General features: G+C 30.3%; 1 protein-coding gene across 1 annotated transcript in view; it reads left to right on the forward strand.

The window, feature by feature from the left end:
* LOC118198512 (endoribonuclease Dicer-like) overlaps positions 1-18,707 on the forward strand; it is a 141,051-nt gene extending 122,344 nt beyond the window's left edge. Inside the window, exons 12-14 of the mRNA XM_035370203.2 lie at positions 1,134-1,305; positions 8,466-8,541; positions 10,974-18,707. Of these exons, the coding sequence (XP_035226094.2) occupies positions 1,134-1,305; positions 8,466-8,541; positions 10,974-11,160 (435 nt within the window). The 3' untranslated portion in view covers positions 11,161-18,707. The remainder of the gene's footprint in view (positions 1-1,133; positions 1,306-8,465; positions 8,542-10,973) is intronic.
* Positions 18,708-19,012: the final 305 nt, after the last annotated feature.

Here is a 19,012-nt window from a genome sequence, read left to right on the forward strand (position 1 = left end):
ATGTATACATAACAGTTCATTTAAGATGTATATTCTCAATTTTTCTGTAGGGATGAACATCATAGCTTTGACAGTGTTGCACTTCTGTTTCGATTTTTTGTGATATTCAGATTCACAGGTATTACCTAAAGTGGTTTACCTCTTTTCATTATAATCATCCAGAAGTACTACGTGGATACTGTTGTTAACAGATCTGCTTGACGGTTCATATCACTGGAATGCTTCTGTTTGGCTTGGTCTGAGCCTCTTTCCATGTCTGAAAAGTTGGTGATGATTACAGTACGCATGGTCTGTTTATGTTCTCTTCTTATCATCAGAAAAAACTGAAGAGAAGGTGGCTTCTCTGTGTTCCTATTCAAGACATGCTCATTTAACTCTTCTGTAATAGTATAGTAATTAAGGTCACGTCTCTGGTAATTGTCTTGTCTAATCAAAGACACATTTTCTCTGTTTAAACACCAGAATGTAAAACAAATTTAGCTCCATGTTTAACATGTTAGTGTGATGATAGTCTTATGTTGTTTGTTATGCGGGACATTTTTTCAGGCTGCTCACCCATATGACACCACTTTATTTGGTTCCCTTTAGAATATTACTTTTAAAATATTATACAGTATGTAGATTATAGAATTAAATGCCTGTATAATATTCAGAATTCATAGTTTGTATTATTTATTTTTCTGTTGAAAATCTAAACAAATTATGCAAAATATTATAACTTAAAATTTATTAATTGTATATGTAAACTGTAATGCATTTTTAGATGCCAAATTAATGTTTTATTTGAATATTAGTATTACTCATAAGGAAAAAATGTAATAATAATAAATGAGGTGATCTAAAAATGTAGAGTAGAGATTCAATATATATAACTACATTATTTTTTCTTTGTATTTAACTTACAGTAGTTTACAGTATGTGTCTTAGTAGTTTAATTCTCATAAATATATATTATTTAATTTTTAAAAAAAATTTTCTAATTATGTTGCTTATGTCTAATTATCTTGTGTTGCAGTTAAGGAATAAATAATCTTGTGTTTAATACTTTTATGATTTTAATTAAAAGAAAATTTTACAAAACATTTTTCATCTTATTTATTGTAACTTCTGCACTTTCTGTTTTCTTATTTTAGGAATGTGGATATTATCTGGAAGAAATTGAATGTTTTGAGTTAGATGAGGTTGAAGTTCCTAAAGCTTTAGGTGATATTTTTGAATCTGTAGCTGGTGCTATTTACCTTGACAGTGGGATGTCTCTTGATGCCGTGTGGAATGTCTATTATCCAATGATAGAACCAGCTTTGAGTGAGTTTATTTAAAATTTTTAATTATCAAACTTATTTATTTCATACAAGAAATTTAGTTTCAGACTTCAGCATAATTTTACTTTAAAAAAAATGTTTCTGAAGTTATAATATCATTATTAGTGTAAAATTTCGTAAAAGTTGTCTTTTCCGCCCTATCTTAAAATATGGGTAAGTGTTATAATTAGTTGTGTATTGTTTTTTGTCTTATTTGCTTACATTTTACATGCATGCTTTTAGTTGTTTAGGTATTCTGTGTCATTTCTCATGGCTTTGCTGTGTTTTTCCTTATTTTTATGGCTGTTGTTTTTTTAAGTGCTGCCAAGAATTATGATAAATCAGCGATGGCAGTCTTAACAATCATTTAGCAATGATTGTCACAAGTGCTGGAAGTAGGTTATGTAATGTGTTATTGTATTATATATATATATGTTTTTTAAATGTGTTGCCAAACTTTGATTTAATGCTGACTGAGGAAGATGCTGTTCTATTTTTCTAAGAAAAAGGTATTTTACCTCTTATTTGAATATGCAAAAATGCCCCAGAATGAAATTATATATCAATGAAAGCGTTTGGAGATGCAAAATGGAAGTTTCAAGTGAAGAGAAAGCATGCATTCTGACAATTGATGCATTGGTTCAAGAATATTGTTTTTACTAGTTCTGCTTTTTATTTACTAGTGGGCTGAAGAATTGATGTTTATACCCAGTGGTGTGAGAAACATTTTAGCCTTTGCAAAAATACAACTTTTGATTGGAATAGTTTTATAAAAGAATGCATATACACTATATTCAGTCTGAAAAGCAAATATGTGGCTCTAAAAGGATTGTGGTTATATGTCTATTACCACAATTTTGTCAGACAAAAAAAAAAAAAAAAAAAAAAAAAAAAAAAAGCAATGCTGACAGTGCTGTTTCACAATAGAGGATAACTAAAGGGTTATATGCCAAAAAACTGGTTTCTTTTTCAGCTTTCAAATAGAGAGGTAACCACAGTAAAAATCATTTATCATGTGCCAGAGGGATCAATAGTTTATGCTTACTGTTAGCAAACATACAAAACAAAGGGGTTACAGACCAAAACATTGCTGATGAATATGTTGTGGTAAAAAAAAAAAAAAAAAAGCACCTATAAATCATGTCATGATGATAATGTTGCAGATATATATTTCTAAGGGCTTACATACGCGGTTAATAGAATTGTATTAAGTGTCACCTGTGTATGATGACCACCTCCCGACAGATGACCCAAATCATTTGGAATCATCGCTGATGATTTCAAGATGGTTTACCACTTCTATGATGATTTCTTCTTCTGATGATTTCAAGAAGTTCTAATCAGTATCCTGAAATGTATAACCATTTAAACATTTGCTTGGTTTTAAAAGAAATCAAAGATGTATTTCTAGTACATCGTCACACGAGGTGAAAGTTCAAAATGCGAGTTCGTGAGTATGTAAAATAAGAACGAAAGATGCTCTTCGTCTTGTGCTACACTGTCGTGGAGGCAGGCAGAGGAGAAGTTATGTGATCTTGAGAAGGCACCTGGTTGATCAAAATCAGTAAAGTTCATTAAAAGTTCTTAATTTAACGATAAAAATACTTAATATGTAATAAATTTATGTATATTCCTTTAAAACATGTCTCTTCTATAAACAGTATCTCTTCTCTTTATGCGCATGCATAGCAGACATGCACATTAAACGCTCATGCGTAAACGTATTATGCGCATGCGTAAACGCATGCACATAAAGTTTGTAGCTTTGAGGTCCGGATTATAGATAATTCTGGATTATGGACGTTCGAATTAAAGACTTTGTATTGTACAGATGTAATAAGCATAACATTTTAGTATTTTTCTCATACTTTCCATCCTTTTCAGAATTTAATGAAAATATTAACAACGAAACTGATTTGGGCAAAATTGTTATTTATCATAGATGCCCACAAAGGTTTCATTAACCCTATATTGCATTTTTATTCCTTTAATTTAAAGATGTAAATATTTAATATATTGAAAAATTGATTGAAAAATATACTCAAAATGGGTCTTCAAATTTCAAATACAGCATTTGGTCTTAGTCTTTTTGCAACATTATTTAACAAAGATAATGTAAAGTACGCTTTTTATTAGCTTGGAACAACTGGTGTTTATTAATCAGGATGTACTGTTAAATATCGGCAAAACTAAACATCACAAGATCCATGGTCCTACCATAATTACCTTGTACTAATTTCATAATTTGCTCTTCTTTGTACGAAGCTGTCTATATTAGGCTTCAGTTGATTAACTTACTCCTAAGTTTATTAATTGTAGGTGAAGCATATAAAAACTGTCTGCCTTGGATAGACTTTCTGAGATTTGTAGAAATAGATTAATATGCCATGTTGCTTATTATTCGTGTTCTTAAGTTTTGACCTAAGAAAAGAAAATTGTGAATTAAATTTATCTTTTTAATTTAATTATTTAATGAAATTATAAGTTAATTAACTAAATCTCTATGTATAAAAGCATACACACAAAAAAAGGGGGTAGAAGACTTTATCAAAATGCAAAACAGGAACAGCAACCCAGAAATGTTTGATAAACTCTGATCTAAAGGTTTCTGGATTCTCATTTTAAAATGCATATCAGCTTTAAAAAATACAAATACTGTTTAGTTCTAAAGAAGAAATGCTATTTCCATTTTATTTGTTTACTAAGCATATGGAGTATCATCTTCAGTGATCGGAACTTCCAGCTTTCTTCTGTTAGCAAAATAGCCTTTAGCACATAGATTGCACAGAACTTCGGGCATTATACTTAGTCTCTGGATGATATACTTTTTCTAAGACTCAAATCATATTGCCAACCCTCCAGTAAAACCTGTCATAGATGAAAATGGTTTTATCACATAGGTTAGCCCTGACCTGGGTACAGCACAACATGTTTGTTGTAAAAAGATTCTTTTGTTGTGTTTAATTTCGTAATTTTTTTAAGGATTTGGTAGAAAGAGGGTATTTGTTTGAAAAACTAAAAGTTACACTTTTAGAAATGGGATAGACAATCAAGAGAGAGGTGGTCAACGATCCGTAGAAGATATTTTAAACTTTTCACAAAGACAAATTATTAGTCACCAAAGTAATCCATTAAATAAAATGTTTCTAAATGTAGTTGTAATAAATGTTTGCAGTTATCCTTAGTTTAATATATAAAACTGAAACTCGAAATTTCTATTACATGTAAAGAGAAGTGTTGAAATATTTGCTGTTTAGAAATTAATAGTACATTTCTCATACACCTTAAAATTTATAAATTCAACAAAATAAAGAAATAGTTTTGTTTGAAATAAAATGTAAAATAGGAAAATCAGCATACCTTCTTTAAAAATATTGTAGATGTTTTTAGTTTAGGGCGTAGAAACACAAAAAAGCTTCATTTTACTGGAAAATGATTGTTTCTGAGCATTCTAATTCAAAAATAATCATCATTAATTTTGAGTAATGATTTACATTAAAAATCATATGCCTTATAAAATGTTTAAAATTACACATTAGAAACAGTGACTTTATTATTATTATTATTACTAAATCTCTCATTTATTTAAAATAGAAGCCAATGTAAAATAAAGTTTTTATCCTTGAAAACTGCCTTTTCTAAGGGCAATCTAATAAAGATTTATTTTATCATTTTTATTTTTAATTAAAAATTTACAAGGATAAAAAGTCAGTTGAAACTTACTAGTTAACTTTTTTTAAGGTCAAAAAGTCACCAGAAAACTAAATCTGACTAAAAAATTTTAATGTAGTTTTGTTTTTGATTTTTAGTGTTATTATGCATAAATCAAGATTTTTAGCAAAAACTGACCTTAAGAAGTAAAAAAATATCAATCAGTACTTCTGTTCTAATTACTGAGATCAGCCAGTTTTCCTTTGGAACATTCTTATAGAAGTTGCATTTTCTAAGCAGTAATCCCTTAGCGATTTAGCGGCAGCTATGATAAAACTCCTATCCATCAGCTTATTAAACAATATTAAACAATCTTTCACAATAAATCAGTGACTTCCAAAGGAAGTTGCTATGAGATAATTCACTATGTACACTGACTACAAATAAGTATTTGGACACCTGTGATAGAAAAGAAAAACTAACTTTTTTCAAAATCAATAGTTGGTAGAGCCTCCACGAGAGTTAATTACAGTGTGGATCCTTCGGGGCATACTTTCCACAAGTCTTTGTATGACAGCTAGTGGTAGTTTCTTCCACTCGTCTTGGAGAAGACACAGAAGTTCCTTCACCGATTTTGCACGGGTAGTGCACCCCTGAATTCGGCGATGCAACTCGTCCCAGAGGTTCTCGATAGGGTTCAGGTCTGAACTCTGGGCAGGCCAGTCCATTCGATGAACTCCACTGGCACCATACCAAGCCTTGGTTAACGTCGAAAGATGACAACTGGCATTGTCGTCCTGAAAGTAACAGGGGTCCAATCCGTAAAACTGCCACAACGTAGGGAGCACATTGTCATCCAAAATAGTGCAGTAGGCATCAGAGTTGAGCTTACCATGAATGGGGACCAAGGGTCCCAGCCCATACCAGGCGAAACAGCCCCAGACCATAATTCCACCTCCGCCGAACTTGACTGTTGGCACAATGCATTCTGGCAGGAGACGTTCTCCAGGTAGATGCCAGACCCAGACCCTGCCATCCGAGCGGTAAAGGGTGAACCTTGATTCGTCACTCCAAAGAACCCGTTTCCACTGATCTACGGTCCAATTTCGATGTGCTTTGCACCACATTAACCGAGCAGCGCGATTGGACTTTGTGATCAAAGGCTTATGGGCAGCAGCATGACCATGAAAACCAAGCAGATGTGCTTCCTTACGGATGGTATTCATTGAAACAACACTCCCGGATGCCTGTTGAAAGTCTTTGCGGATGAGGGCCATCGGTTGGGTGCAGTTCTTCCGAATTTCTTTGGACAGCACTCGTCGGTCTCTATCTCCCAGTTTCGTTGGTCTGCCGACTAGGGGCACATTCCGACAATACCGCTCACCTTCCACTTCTTAATCACATAGGCCAGTGTCGATTTTGGGTACTTCAGATCGCTAGATATGTCCCTTAAGGATCGGCCACATTTGTGATACCCGATAATTATACCTTTCTCGAAATCAGAGAGCTCCGAATTGCTAGGCATCTTGCATGCGTCTAAAGCCGATGCTGTTTCCTACACGATATATACCGGCGGAGTCCTTGACGTACCTTAGGACCGCAGATATCGTCATTTACATAGGTGTCCAAATACTTATTGGTAGTCAGTGTATTAAGGATAAGAAATAATTAAAATGTTTCAAATAAAATTTAGTGAAATGAAAATGAACTAGTTTTTGAAAAGGTCACTGAATATCAGTAGTTCAGTCCAGTGTACAAGTTAGCTGCATGAGATTTTTGTGATTTTTATAATGTATAGCATGAATGTAAGCTAGTTTCTGAAAAGGCACTCCACAAAAGCATCTCTCCTTAGAATAACCCCTTGTGTGCTTTGACATGATGCAATAAGTCCAAATCTCCTACTTAAATATTATGCAGTGTTTCATCATAACTAATGAATTAAGATTTAACTGATTAACCACACACTGTACATGAAAATGTTAATGACACTTTAAGAAGATGAATAAACTAAAACAAAGTAAGATTTAATTTTTACTAAAGAATACCAGATTAAAAAAGTGAAGGAAAATAATTTCACAATTTGATAATTAACTAAACAATTTTAGGTAGTTTTCTGTTATGGACCTGCCATGTATTTTGATGGTACTGTGGTAATAATATGTGTGTGTGATTAATTATTTTTGCTTACGCACACACACTCACATGGTCTCCAGATGGTACTATAAATAATTTTGTCATATTTTTGGTTTCTCTTTCACAGGCACCAAAAATCATGGCTGGTGCATAATGAGAAAGTACCTAGTTTTAAAATAGGTAACCTTACTTTCCCTTTTCTAATCTTTTTTAGACTATATTTTTCATAGAAAATTACCAATCCTTTTTTATAAAAGAGTTAATTAAATAATAACTTTTAATAGTTAAGTACATAAATTTAAAATTCTATTAAGTGCTAAGGTGTAGCATAAATTTTTTATCCATTTTTCAATTTTTAATTGTTTAATTTTCCTTCTTGCTTTTTTAACAAAAACTGTAATTAACTCAAAGATATGAAATATGGAGGTAAAAATATTCCTTCTTGCACTTTCAAATCACCATGTAAGTATATACATTTACAACTTGCAGCTGCTTTATTTTTATCCTGATATTTTCTATGCTGATGTTTTTAACCACTTTATTTTTTATGACTGTTTAATATCACATTTAAGAACTGTGATGTTTTCTGCTTGCTTTTTTTCTCCTATGATATATTCTGCGAACGCCAAAAAAGAAACTGAAAAAAGTAGGGTACACTTACTTCACTGTAAACCATCAATTCCATTTTGTTGATCTGGAAATGACTGTGCATACAAAAAATGTTGAAAGACTCCAGCTAAATGCTGAAATAAAAAAAAAAAAAAAAAAAAAAAAAGAGACACAGCTCATCATTGTCTTGAGATCCTATTGTGCAAAATTCATGGAGCAAAAGTCCTTGGAATGAGAAAATGCTTTTGATGCCAGAAATAAACCTAAATTTAGCAATAATATTGGCACCATTATGATGGGGACCATAAAGATAAGAAAGTACCCTTGTCTTTGTATCCAAAATTTACTCTATTAAATATAACTTGTTTCAGTTTACAGCAGTTATTCAATTTCATTTCTGGGAGCTTTAAAACACTGCTAATATTTCTAACTCTTAAAATTATATACTCATTCTCAAATCTTTGTAATTCAGCAGCTTTGCATAATACCAACTTAATAAATATTTATCTTTTTAATACTTAAATTGCATTTGTGGGTCCTTATCATGTAAACTCTATTTGATTTCATTTTGTTTATCACAAATGATTCAATTATAATACTGAATTAGTTTTTATTAGTGTTATCTACCATTATATTAGCTGATCATAATTTTGATTGTGTTAGCTTTTTGACCTTAGCATTTTTCTCATTAAGGAGGGAACTTTTTAATATGAGTTCACCAGTAATGTGTGTTTGAAAATTAAAGTTAATCTGCTTTGTTTTTTATGATAGAGCATTTAAGTGAGCATGTTCCAAAATCACCTGTGAGAGAACTATATGAAATTTCAAAGAAGGAAGATGTTTTTGGGTAAGAACTTATTCTTTGGTTTTTATTGTAATTTTTGATTTTGTTATAATATTACTGTGTGGTATTTTGGTTAACAATTCTGAGTTCAGTGTCATAGGGCCAAGTTTAAATCTCAAAGAGGGCATGGATGATTATTATTGTCTCAGTTCCCTTTCTGCATATATAATGTCAGTTGTTCCCTATGGTGCACCCTGGACAATGCTAAATAACTGGTGGCTTCAGCCATTCGCAAACAGTATTTAACAAGCAGAATTAATTATCAGCAACTTAAAAATAATTTAAGTGCTTCTAAGCTTAACTACCATTTGTTTATATTTGGCACTCTTTGTAGAATGGTGAATTAAGTCAGTTTCTGCACCTTCGGTGTCTTTTTGCCAAGTGTGATCAAAAGTAAACTTTTAGTTTTGTGCAACAAAAAATCTACCTTTTTGCCCATTGGCCGAATCGCTTGTTTTTGCCTAGAAACTCTAACTTTAATTGTAAAAACTGTTTTTATAACTGAATTGAGTGTTTTATGTTTTTCTGTATTTTACAATTTTTAATGAAGATGTTTTGCTGCGAAGTGAGAACTTTTAATTGAATGAGAAATTTATCTGTAATGAAATTCGCGGAAATAAGTTTAAATGAAATGCAGCAAAAAATGTGTGTTATTTAATAGGCTATACTAGGAAATCATGTCTTGTCCACATAAAATTTTTGAAATCAAGCACTCTTTTTCAGCACGTCTTGTTGTTTTTTGGTGTGCGTGTGTGTGTGCACGTATGAGCTTAAACAAAATTTACATGTTTTTAAAAATCCCTGTTTCACTAATCATATTTTAGAGTTAACAGTGCTATATGGTGGAATCTCTTTTTTGCGTGGTCCTTTTTTATGGGATTTTATTTTTGTGTAGTTTTTTTATGCAGTATATGAATTCCAACGGTGCTGGCATTATGACACCATCGTAATGTTTTCTGTCGGTGTACATATATACACTGAAAGGCTCTGTTCACCTTTAGGTGCTATGTTTTGCTTTGTACGAGAAGTTGAAAAGTATATGACAGAGATAGATCTTTCTTTTAAAGTGTCGGTAATTGTTGGCAGTGCTCCTGGCCATCCTTGCTGAGAACTCCTAATGTACAAGTAGTTTTTTTTTTTTTACCACCCTATACGATTAGCCTTGTACAGCCATTGGATTAGTGCATAATTGCAGCTTTTAAGAACCATTGTGTGGAATTAATTTTGAACAACATTTTGAAAAAACTAGAAAATGATGGAATAAGCCTGACTGAAGTTTGGAAAAAAATTTAGGCTGCATAAACCATACTATGGCGGCAATTGCTCAAATGAAAAATCACACTTTAAATTCATGTCAGAAAGCTGGCTATCCTAACATTTACAAGCAGCTGATCAAACGACCATCATTGCAAAATCTTTTCACCGACTTTATGGTAATAAAAAATAAACCAATTTCAAGTAATGAAAGCAATTTTGAACCAGTTCATCTCAAGAAAATGCACGTTTCAGATTACAATGAGTAGCAGTGAATTATGTGTTATGTAGCAGTGAACGTCTCCATGTGTAAACTGAGAAATTAATTTTTTTAATGTTTCCATGTATAATTTAATTATTTATTTTGTTTGAAAGCGCTTTCTCATTATTTTGTAAATCTTTGACATATTTTCTAAGTGCAACTTCTTTTTAATGCAGTCCCTTTCCACTGCATAAAAAAAAAAATGTTCTCTAATATATTGTAAAAAATTATTTGTTATAAGTATTTGTGATTTTTTTCCACTTTTTTTTATGCAATCGCTATCTACTGCACAAAAACAGGTTTGACTGTATCTGGAAATTAGATATGAGCTATAAAAAAATATAGCATAAATTTGCAGTAATAAAATGCAGAAAATTATATATTTTTTAAGCAGAAAGCTTCTTTTACATGTGCAGATCAGTATCTGATGAGAGGCTGTGTTAGTATATGCAAATTAGTATTTGTTAAAAGACAGTTATTAGTTGCGTTTAATAACTCTGCCTACAAAAATAAGGCAACAAAATAAAGAATTTGTGTTATATTTAACAATAAAAACGTATATCAGTATGGAATTACTAATGATTATTTTAAGTTTTACATAAATAAGAATAAAACAAAAAACTATTACATAGAAATTTATAGAGATTAAATAGATATAATAGATAAAATTAAATAGGTAAAAAAGGGAATTTTGCTTTGAACATCATTGACTGACCAATAAGTAATACCAAATGCAAATTTGAACAATGTAATTGTTCCATAAATCTTGTCCTAACACATGATAATTTCATATTTGTATAGTTTAATAATCTCACACTGCATGCAAAATGTACACCCATATTTCTATATATATTTATCTTAAATGTGTACATGTGTAAAATTTTCTTTATTTAAAATTTAATTGTTTCAATTTTTTTAGTAAGCCAGTTCAGAAAAGTGGTAGAACATACATCGAAGTTGAGTTCAAAGGAAAGAAATTTGTTGGTGTCGGGCCTAATAAAAAAGTTGCCAAGAGATCAGCTGCTAAAAGAGCACTTGCATATTTAAAGTATAAGAAAGAAGAGACTGTTGTCAAGAATAAAAGTTGCCAAGAGATCAGCTGCTAAAACAGCAATTGCATATTTGAAATATAAGAAAGAAGAGACTGTTGCAGAAAAATCTACATTTCGTAGGTTGTGATAGTTGTGTTTGTGAGAAGGTTGTTAAGTACTTATAACTATGTATAAATAATGAAAAAAAAGTATAAAACACTAAAAATCATGTTGAATGTTATTATCAAGTAAAATATTTTCTCGGAGTTTCTAAGTTTATATTTTATTTATATCTGTATTATTTTAGTTTTAATTTTAGTGTTGTTTTAGAAAAGTCTGTTATCTGTTTAGATGGCATCCTATGAAGAAGTACAGTCAAAAGTCTTTAATCCGGACATCCATAATCCGGAATGATCTATAATCTGAGCCTCAAAGCTACAAACTTTCTACGCATGCGCATAATACGTTTACGCATGCAAGTTTAATGTATAATGGATGGTATAAGCTAAGCTAAAATTATCTAATTATATATTTCAGTCAATGTTGCAGATTGTGTTGTTCCTTAATCTTCGAATTGGATCCAGGTTATTATTTTTTGCAGATTGTGAGAGGAATTTTATAAAAGTAAGCTTGAACTTTTGATTATGTCAAAAAGAATTTCCGATTCTGGAGCTGCCAAAGGATCTACAAAGTGAAAGCATGTTTCGATGTCCATCAAACAAAAAGTGGAATTGCTGCAAAAAATTGATAAAGGCATATCCTTTGTTTCTCTAACCATTCTGAAATCTGTTTATCAATTTCACGATGCTCTGCTGGGGAGGCGGCGATGTGCAATGAACTGAAAGTTGATCTGACAGCATTATCCTTATCTTCAGGGCAGATGTTTTTATTTTATTCAGCTTATAATTCCTTACTAAATGTAGTATTTCATCTCGATGTACTCCATCTTTGATATGATTTAAATCAAATTCATCGTCATTATAAATATCACGAATACGCATCAAATAGTTTTCTGGTTGCAATTTTCTAATTTCGACTATGCATAATGTATACTGTACGCATGCGCGTATTGAAAGAAACGTTTGATAAAGTAAAAAATAAATATTAAGTTTTTTTGTAAATTTTGATACTCTTTAGATCATAATTGCTCTTTATTTCATAAATTACGGTTTCATATTTTTAATTTTATAATTTCTGCATGCCATCTTACCAGATTTAAATTGACAAATAATCTGGAATCGCCGAAGTCCCGACAAGTCCAGATTAAAGACTTTTGACTGTATTATATTTGTGTTGAAAATGTTATATATATTTTTAATCAAGAAATTTGTGAATATACAACAGACATGTATATGAAGAATGTTCTTTATTTACAAAACAGAAATTCTATCTTAGTGATATTCTGAAATATTTTTTATGTAGCCTATAGGTATAACCTTCCTTCTTAGTAAGTAGTAGTCTTAAGTAAAAGCGAAGGTTGAAAATTGTTTTATCTATCTATCTTTTTTTATTGTTTATGCTACATTAATTGTATAAATACAAAAATATTATATAATAATATTCTAATAATCTGAACACCTTGGAAACAAGGGTGGTGCAGATAAGAGAATTTTGCTGATGAAAGATCATGTCTCCCTGAGATTTGTTTGTTTTCCATTTATGATTTTTACATTAAATTTGGATTGCTTGCTCATATGGATCATCCAAGAAGGTTTTTTTTTTTTTTTTTTTTTTTTAAATCATAAATGCCAATGATGCAGTATAAAAACATAAGAAAGTTTAAATCATAAATGCCAATGATGCAGTATAAAAACATAAGAAAGTTTAAATCATAAATGCCAATGATGCAGTATAAAAACATAAGAAAGTTTCATTGAATCACATAAGTACCATAATTTTGTGTTTATTTATCATCTCTCCTGCAGTTGGAAAATTCCTTTTTTTTTTAAAGAAAATTATTGCATTTTAAATTAAGAAGTTATTGGAGTTGTTTGACAATCAACTCCAGTAAAGAAGTCTCCAGGCCCTTCAGAGAATTTTGAAGTAACTTGAAGAGATGAAAATCCAAGGAGACAAGATCTGGTGAATATGGAAGAGGGTCATTTAACATCCCATCTGTAATTCAATAAATTTTTGTTTGACATTCATTAAATCATCAAAATGTGGAGCAGAGTAGTTGTCCCAATGGGAGGCAACATCCCAACAAGTTTGTCAATCCTGGGCACTTTACTTTGATTTCTGCTCTTAAAACTGCCATTTGGGGATGGTATTTTTAAAAATTTATTCTGTGATTTAGTGGCAATATTTCACAGTGTACAATTCCTTTGTAGTCTGACCATAGACAAAGCATTTCTTTTCTAAGATGCAGCCACTCTCTCGATGTTACTAAAGGAGGTTTTTTTTTTACTCCACTTCTCATCTCAGTAATGAGCCATTTCAAAAAAAGGAGCTTCTTTATTTATTTTTCAACAGTGTGTCACAGGCTCAAACTCAAGTAAGCATGTTGTGTTAAAGCAGGGTTTCTTAAACTTTTTTCATTCACAACCCTTTTTTATCACTGAGATTTTTTCGCAACCCCCAGGACCCCATAATATTTATGAAAATTTTGTGGGACCCCATATGCATTGTGCAAATCCAACACACGCGTGTGTGAAATTGTCAATTTTTTCACTTCTTCTGTTATATACTCTTGCAGTTTTAAGTCATTAATTTCTAATTTCAAGACATAGAACAATGTGAAAATTTTATATAAGTAACAGACAAAATGACATCGTCACATGCAAAGCAAGTAAAACGAACGTTTCTATTATAAAAAGAATGCATCAAAACGTTTTCTTTTTTCCTTTGCCTGTATTTTCTTATCTTTATCTATTTTCAGATACATAATGTGAAAATATTTGGTAATTGTAAAATTATTATAATAAGTTAAAGAAATATCAAATCTGCATATCAAATCTGCTAAATTTTTTGGCGGCCGCCTGCTGCAGGTCCCTTGACCCACAGTTTAAGAAATGCTGTGTTAAGGTATGGGGTACCCATACATTGCAGCTGCCTTCATTAAGTGATTGTGTTGTGTACTTTTTAAAATATTTAATTTGTTGGATAGTTTCTGAACTGTGTACAATGTGAATTTCAGCAATAGCTTCTTTTAATACATTCTTTTTTACAAAGGATGGTCATCCACAGCAGGCATCACCTTTGAGGCTGAAATCTGCTGCTTAAACTTCTCAAACCATCTTCAGAGTGTCATCAGAAACAGCACTTTGTCCATATATAGCACTAATTTTTTAAGCAGTCCGACTAGCATTTTTTCTCCTTTTTCAAAATAAAAGAACATAACATGGTGAAAATGAACTTTTACGTTCTCCATTCTTAGCACTGCCCTGAAACAAAATCTTATGCCACCATACATGCCATGCTAGAATTATGCAGCATGTGCAGAAAAGGCAATATTTAAACATCTGCCTTGATCAGACTCGCATCTTACCAACAGTAGCAAAATAGTTAGCAAAAAACAAGCTTCGATTTAGTAAACCACAGAACTTTCCAAATGACCAAATAATTATGCAATAGTATTCTTGTAATCTGAATACCTTGGGATCAAGGGTTGTGCACATAAGAGAATTTTGCAGATTTTAGATCATATGTCTGTGAGTTTTTTATTTAAACATTTTTCTATATCTAATTTAAATTTGGATAGTTTCGATATAAATAGCTGACTAAAACATATTCATAACATCAGAATTATTTAATCAAAAGTAATGAAACGAGAACTCTTACTATGTTTACTTGCATATTCCCCCTATTACTTGGTAATTTTTTTATGATTGAAAATTGGGAGAGGGAAAATATATGGTTATGCTATTTCTGAAGAGCCATCTTAATTGATAAATATGCACATTAAAAAGCAAAAACGCATGCATAAATACATATCAATATGATTATAGTATGCATATCAAAGGACTTATCAATTTCAGTAATGTTCTTTTTACTCACACAAAATACTTTTCTATTTGTGCATACATTTTACATTATTACCTTAAATCAGAAGTTTCTATAAGTTGAAAAAAATGAGGGGAAAATTATGCAAGGATTAGTAATATGCAAGTAAATGTTTTATATGTTTTCATCAAGTTACATACTAAGAAAATAATGTCAGTATAAAAGAAAAGTGTGAAGGAGAGTAAAATAAACAATTTTTTTAGGAATTAATAAACTCTGTTTTTAAATACTTTGAAGTATTTTGTCTTAACAATTATGCATCTGCTGGCAAAACTACTTTCACAGTAATTTTTATAATCTAAATAAGGTAATACTATATAAGTAACACTGTTCACAAAATCCAGTGTGAGGATCCCTGTTATCCTAAATCCCTGTTTATCCTAAATTGAATCCTTAATTGCACCATTATGTTAGATGCAAATGCAGTTGGATTAAGTAACTTAAAAAATAAGAGAACTGAAATATTGAGTTTTTTAAAAAACACTTTTTTGCAGTCATAATGGCAAATTGAGCCTAGGAAAGATGTTAAGTAATTTTATTAATAAAGTAAGTTTACCTTTTTAATCAAAGTATGTTGTAAACATAGTGCATTTCTGTTAAAATGTTTATTTGAATATTAATATATGAAAAATTGTCAGCAAATTTCCAGTGCTTAATTTTTTTTTAAATAAAATTTTGTTTGTCTGTATAAAAATAAGTTCTGATTTTGGGCATTTGCAACTTAAGCTGTTGCAGATGGTCAGAATTCTACTTATTTTTCTATCAGAAATACTATATCCTTTTTGACCAAGAACGTTTTCTTCAAGAGAAAAATTTCTTCTATTGAGTAATTAGAAGGATGATGCTTGAAGACAAACATAGCCATAAATTCAACACATAAATTTATTCCTTTATAACTAATTCTTAGGATACCTATGGATCTTTATACATTATCATGAGTACACTATGCACCTTACAATTTTATATAAGTATTTATTTACATCTTTAAACAATGGACAAGACAGAGCTATGAAAACACATGTTGGCACAGTGAGAGGAAGGCAGGAAAGAAGGTATATGTATCAGCAAAGTGCATGATAAAGAGTAAAAAATATCTTTAATCTTGTCGGGTAAAAACTTACTGCATTGCAGTAGGTTTGTTTACACAAGTAAGCATAAAACGGATTAATTTTGAAAGATGTAGTCCAAAAAAATTTAGTGTAAACAATTTCTACCTTTGGAACTGAAAAGAGGAGATATAGAAATTAAAATGAAAAATTACAGGGCTGTTTCTAATTTAAGTTACAATTTTGAGTTACGTATTTTATATATTACAAATAGATACACATATAAAATATCTGTCTATATATGTATACATATATATCTTGATTAGAACTCCAAATTTAAGACAGTCTTTATAGTATTTTCAGAGATAAAGCAAACTTTTCAATAAAATTCTAAAATTTGCATTTGTTGTTAAAAAATGTTCTATTAAAAGTTTTATGACAGACTTTTCAAATTGGACTAAAATTTCAATAAAATTCTAAAATTTGCTATCATCGTTAAAAGATGTTCTATTAAAATTTTTATGATTTTTTTTAAAAAATATTGTATTTCTGTTGTTTTCCTTTAATGCTTTCTTCTAAAAAAGCTTTCCTATCGCCAGGCATTTTTCTCTTTGAAGGGGTTGGGATATGAAAGCAAATTACTAGTTTTAATTTAGCAGTAGTCCTTTTAATTCCCCATTTTAATTTGGCTATTTCCTCTTTTTGTTTTTAACTGTTTATAATAATTTTGCTGCACTGGGTTTTCCAATTTGATCTGTTTCATGCTTTATTAAGTAATCCTGCTGCAATGTGGAGCTATTATCCACTCAAATTAAAGAACATTTTTACTATATACCTCATATTTTGCTAATAGGTACCCTTTTTTCCTTGCCTTCCTCTCGCTGTGCCAACATGTTCTCATAGCTCTTGTTTTGTCCATCGTGTGATTGTAAAGATGTGAAAAGTTATGTAAAATTATAGGGTGCATACTACACCCATAATGATGGTGTTTAAAGATGAATATGTGCCCTAATAATTAGTTATTAAGGAATTTTGTATTGAATTTGTAGCAATATCTGTCTTCAAGTGTCATCCTTCTAACTGAGCAGTAAAAGTCTCCAAGTTATTACAATATAAAGAACGATCACCATGGCAGCTATTCCTAAATCATACCACTACACACACACTTACATATATATATATATATGCATATATATATATATATGTAAAAAGCTTGCCTAAGTTGCAGAAATATAAGCTACAATTTTAGCTGTAACTCATTCAATAAAATATTCATCAGTCTCTGCACAGTCAACCAGAGTCATGCTTATCCATGATTGGTACTAAACTGCACTGGTTTGCAACACTTTCATGGTTGACAAGATGAAATGTTAGTATCATCAATAATAATGCAAATTCTTTTTAATATCTCATTTCATTAGTATTCTGATGATCATTAAACTTTGAACTTGCATAAGTTTTTTCAGCAACACAAAAATCTACATTCTTTTACATCTGAATTTATAATAAAGTTTTATTTCTATACTGGTACTTAGAGACCATATCATTTTCTTCACACACTTCAATCATTTTAGCTTTCAATTTTCGATTATATATATATATATACTGTGTGTGTGACAAAACATGTTATTCATTTGCAAAAAATATCTTAAAAGAAAGATGTTTTAAAAGTAACTTATTCATTTAGCATATAGGTATAGTGTTCTTCTTCATTAAACATAAATTATAATATTGTGATTTAATTAAAAAGACAAAGGTGAAAAATAGAAATCGTTGCCCACTTCTTTTGCAAGTATTAGGTCTAGGCAATCCAACGTGGGAGATGTCACAGCTACATTGTTAATAACATCTTTTCTGTATTGAGTAAATGAAAAATTAGTATGCGCCATTAATTCTTTAATAGATGGACTGCTATTTACAAAATTACCCCTAATATTTCCCATAATTATTTTGAACAGCTAATATGATTTTATATTCTGTATTTTGAATTTCTGGTTATGAACACTAAAACATATATGTATCTAGCATGAAAGGTGTTAAACACTGGAATGTGTAGCTTATTTTAATTTATCTGATTGTGTATATTTTTTAAGTATTTTTGTTTTCCATCTTTTTTTTTTTTTTTTTTTTTTTTAAATTTAATTTTATTTTGAAGTTTTTTGTGTAAAATCCTGTTAAAGATATTAGACTGCAGTTTGAAGTTTCCAAATTGCAGTTTTAGGTGTTAAATAAGATTGAAGATCAAAGTGCAATTTATTTATTTTTATAATAATTTATAAAATATATTTTATGACAGACCCTTATTTAGATGTTAAGAGTGTAGTCTGAAGTTTACAAATTGCAATTTTGAGTGAAGTGGGATTAAACATAATTCCTCTTTTTTATTAGAAGAAAGATCACTGTGATATTCAAAACTCTAAGCTTATATGAGTTTATGTTGCTTTTAACTTTGTTCCTAAAGAAAAATAATGATATTTTTGGTACTGAAAAAATTATTATGTTGGTGATTTTTAAACAAAGAACTCTGTCATTTCATCATGTAATGTTTTTAAATAATAAAATTTAATTTTTAAAGATTGGGTCAGTTTTTATATGAAAAAAATTTCAAATATACTGATAAAACTGATTAATCTGTAATTCTGATATAGCTGCTGAATTGCAAAATAATTTTTTAGCTTGAAAAGGCTTTAGCTGAAATAGGCTATTAGTTTGGAAACAGGATTTGGCAGCAAGAATGTTTGAAGCATTTTTCAAATTGTTGACACAAAATATTATTGCCCTGTATTACTTTTAAACTAAATAATGAAGAATCTCCATGAAGGTATGTATGTTTCTCACACTGTGAAAAACGAATGTACTTAGGGCCATCAAATTTTGAA

This window comes from Stegodyphus dumicola, chromosome 2, assembly GCF_044657685.1.
Source record: "Stegodyphus dumicola isolate Sdum_Otavi_A_Nest chromosome 2, ASM4465768v1".
Classification (NCBI taxonomy): Eukaryota; Metazoa; Arthropoda; class Arachnida; order Araneae; family Eresidae; genus Stegodyphus; species Stegodyphus dumicola.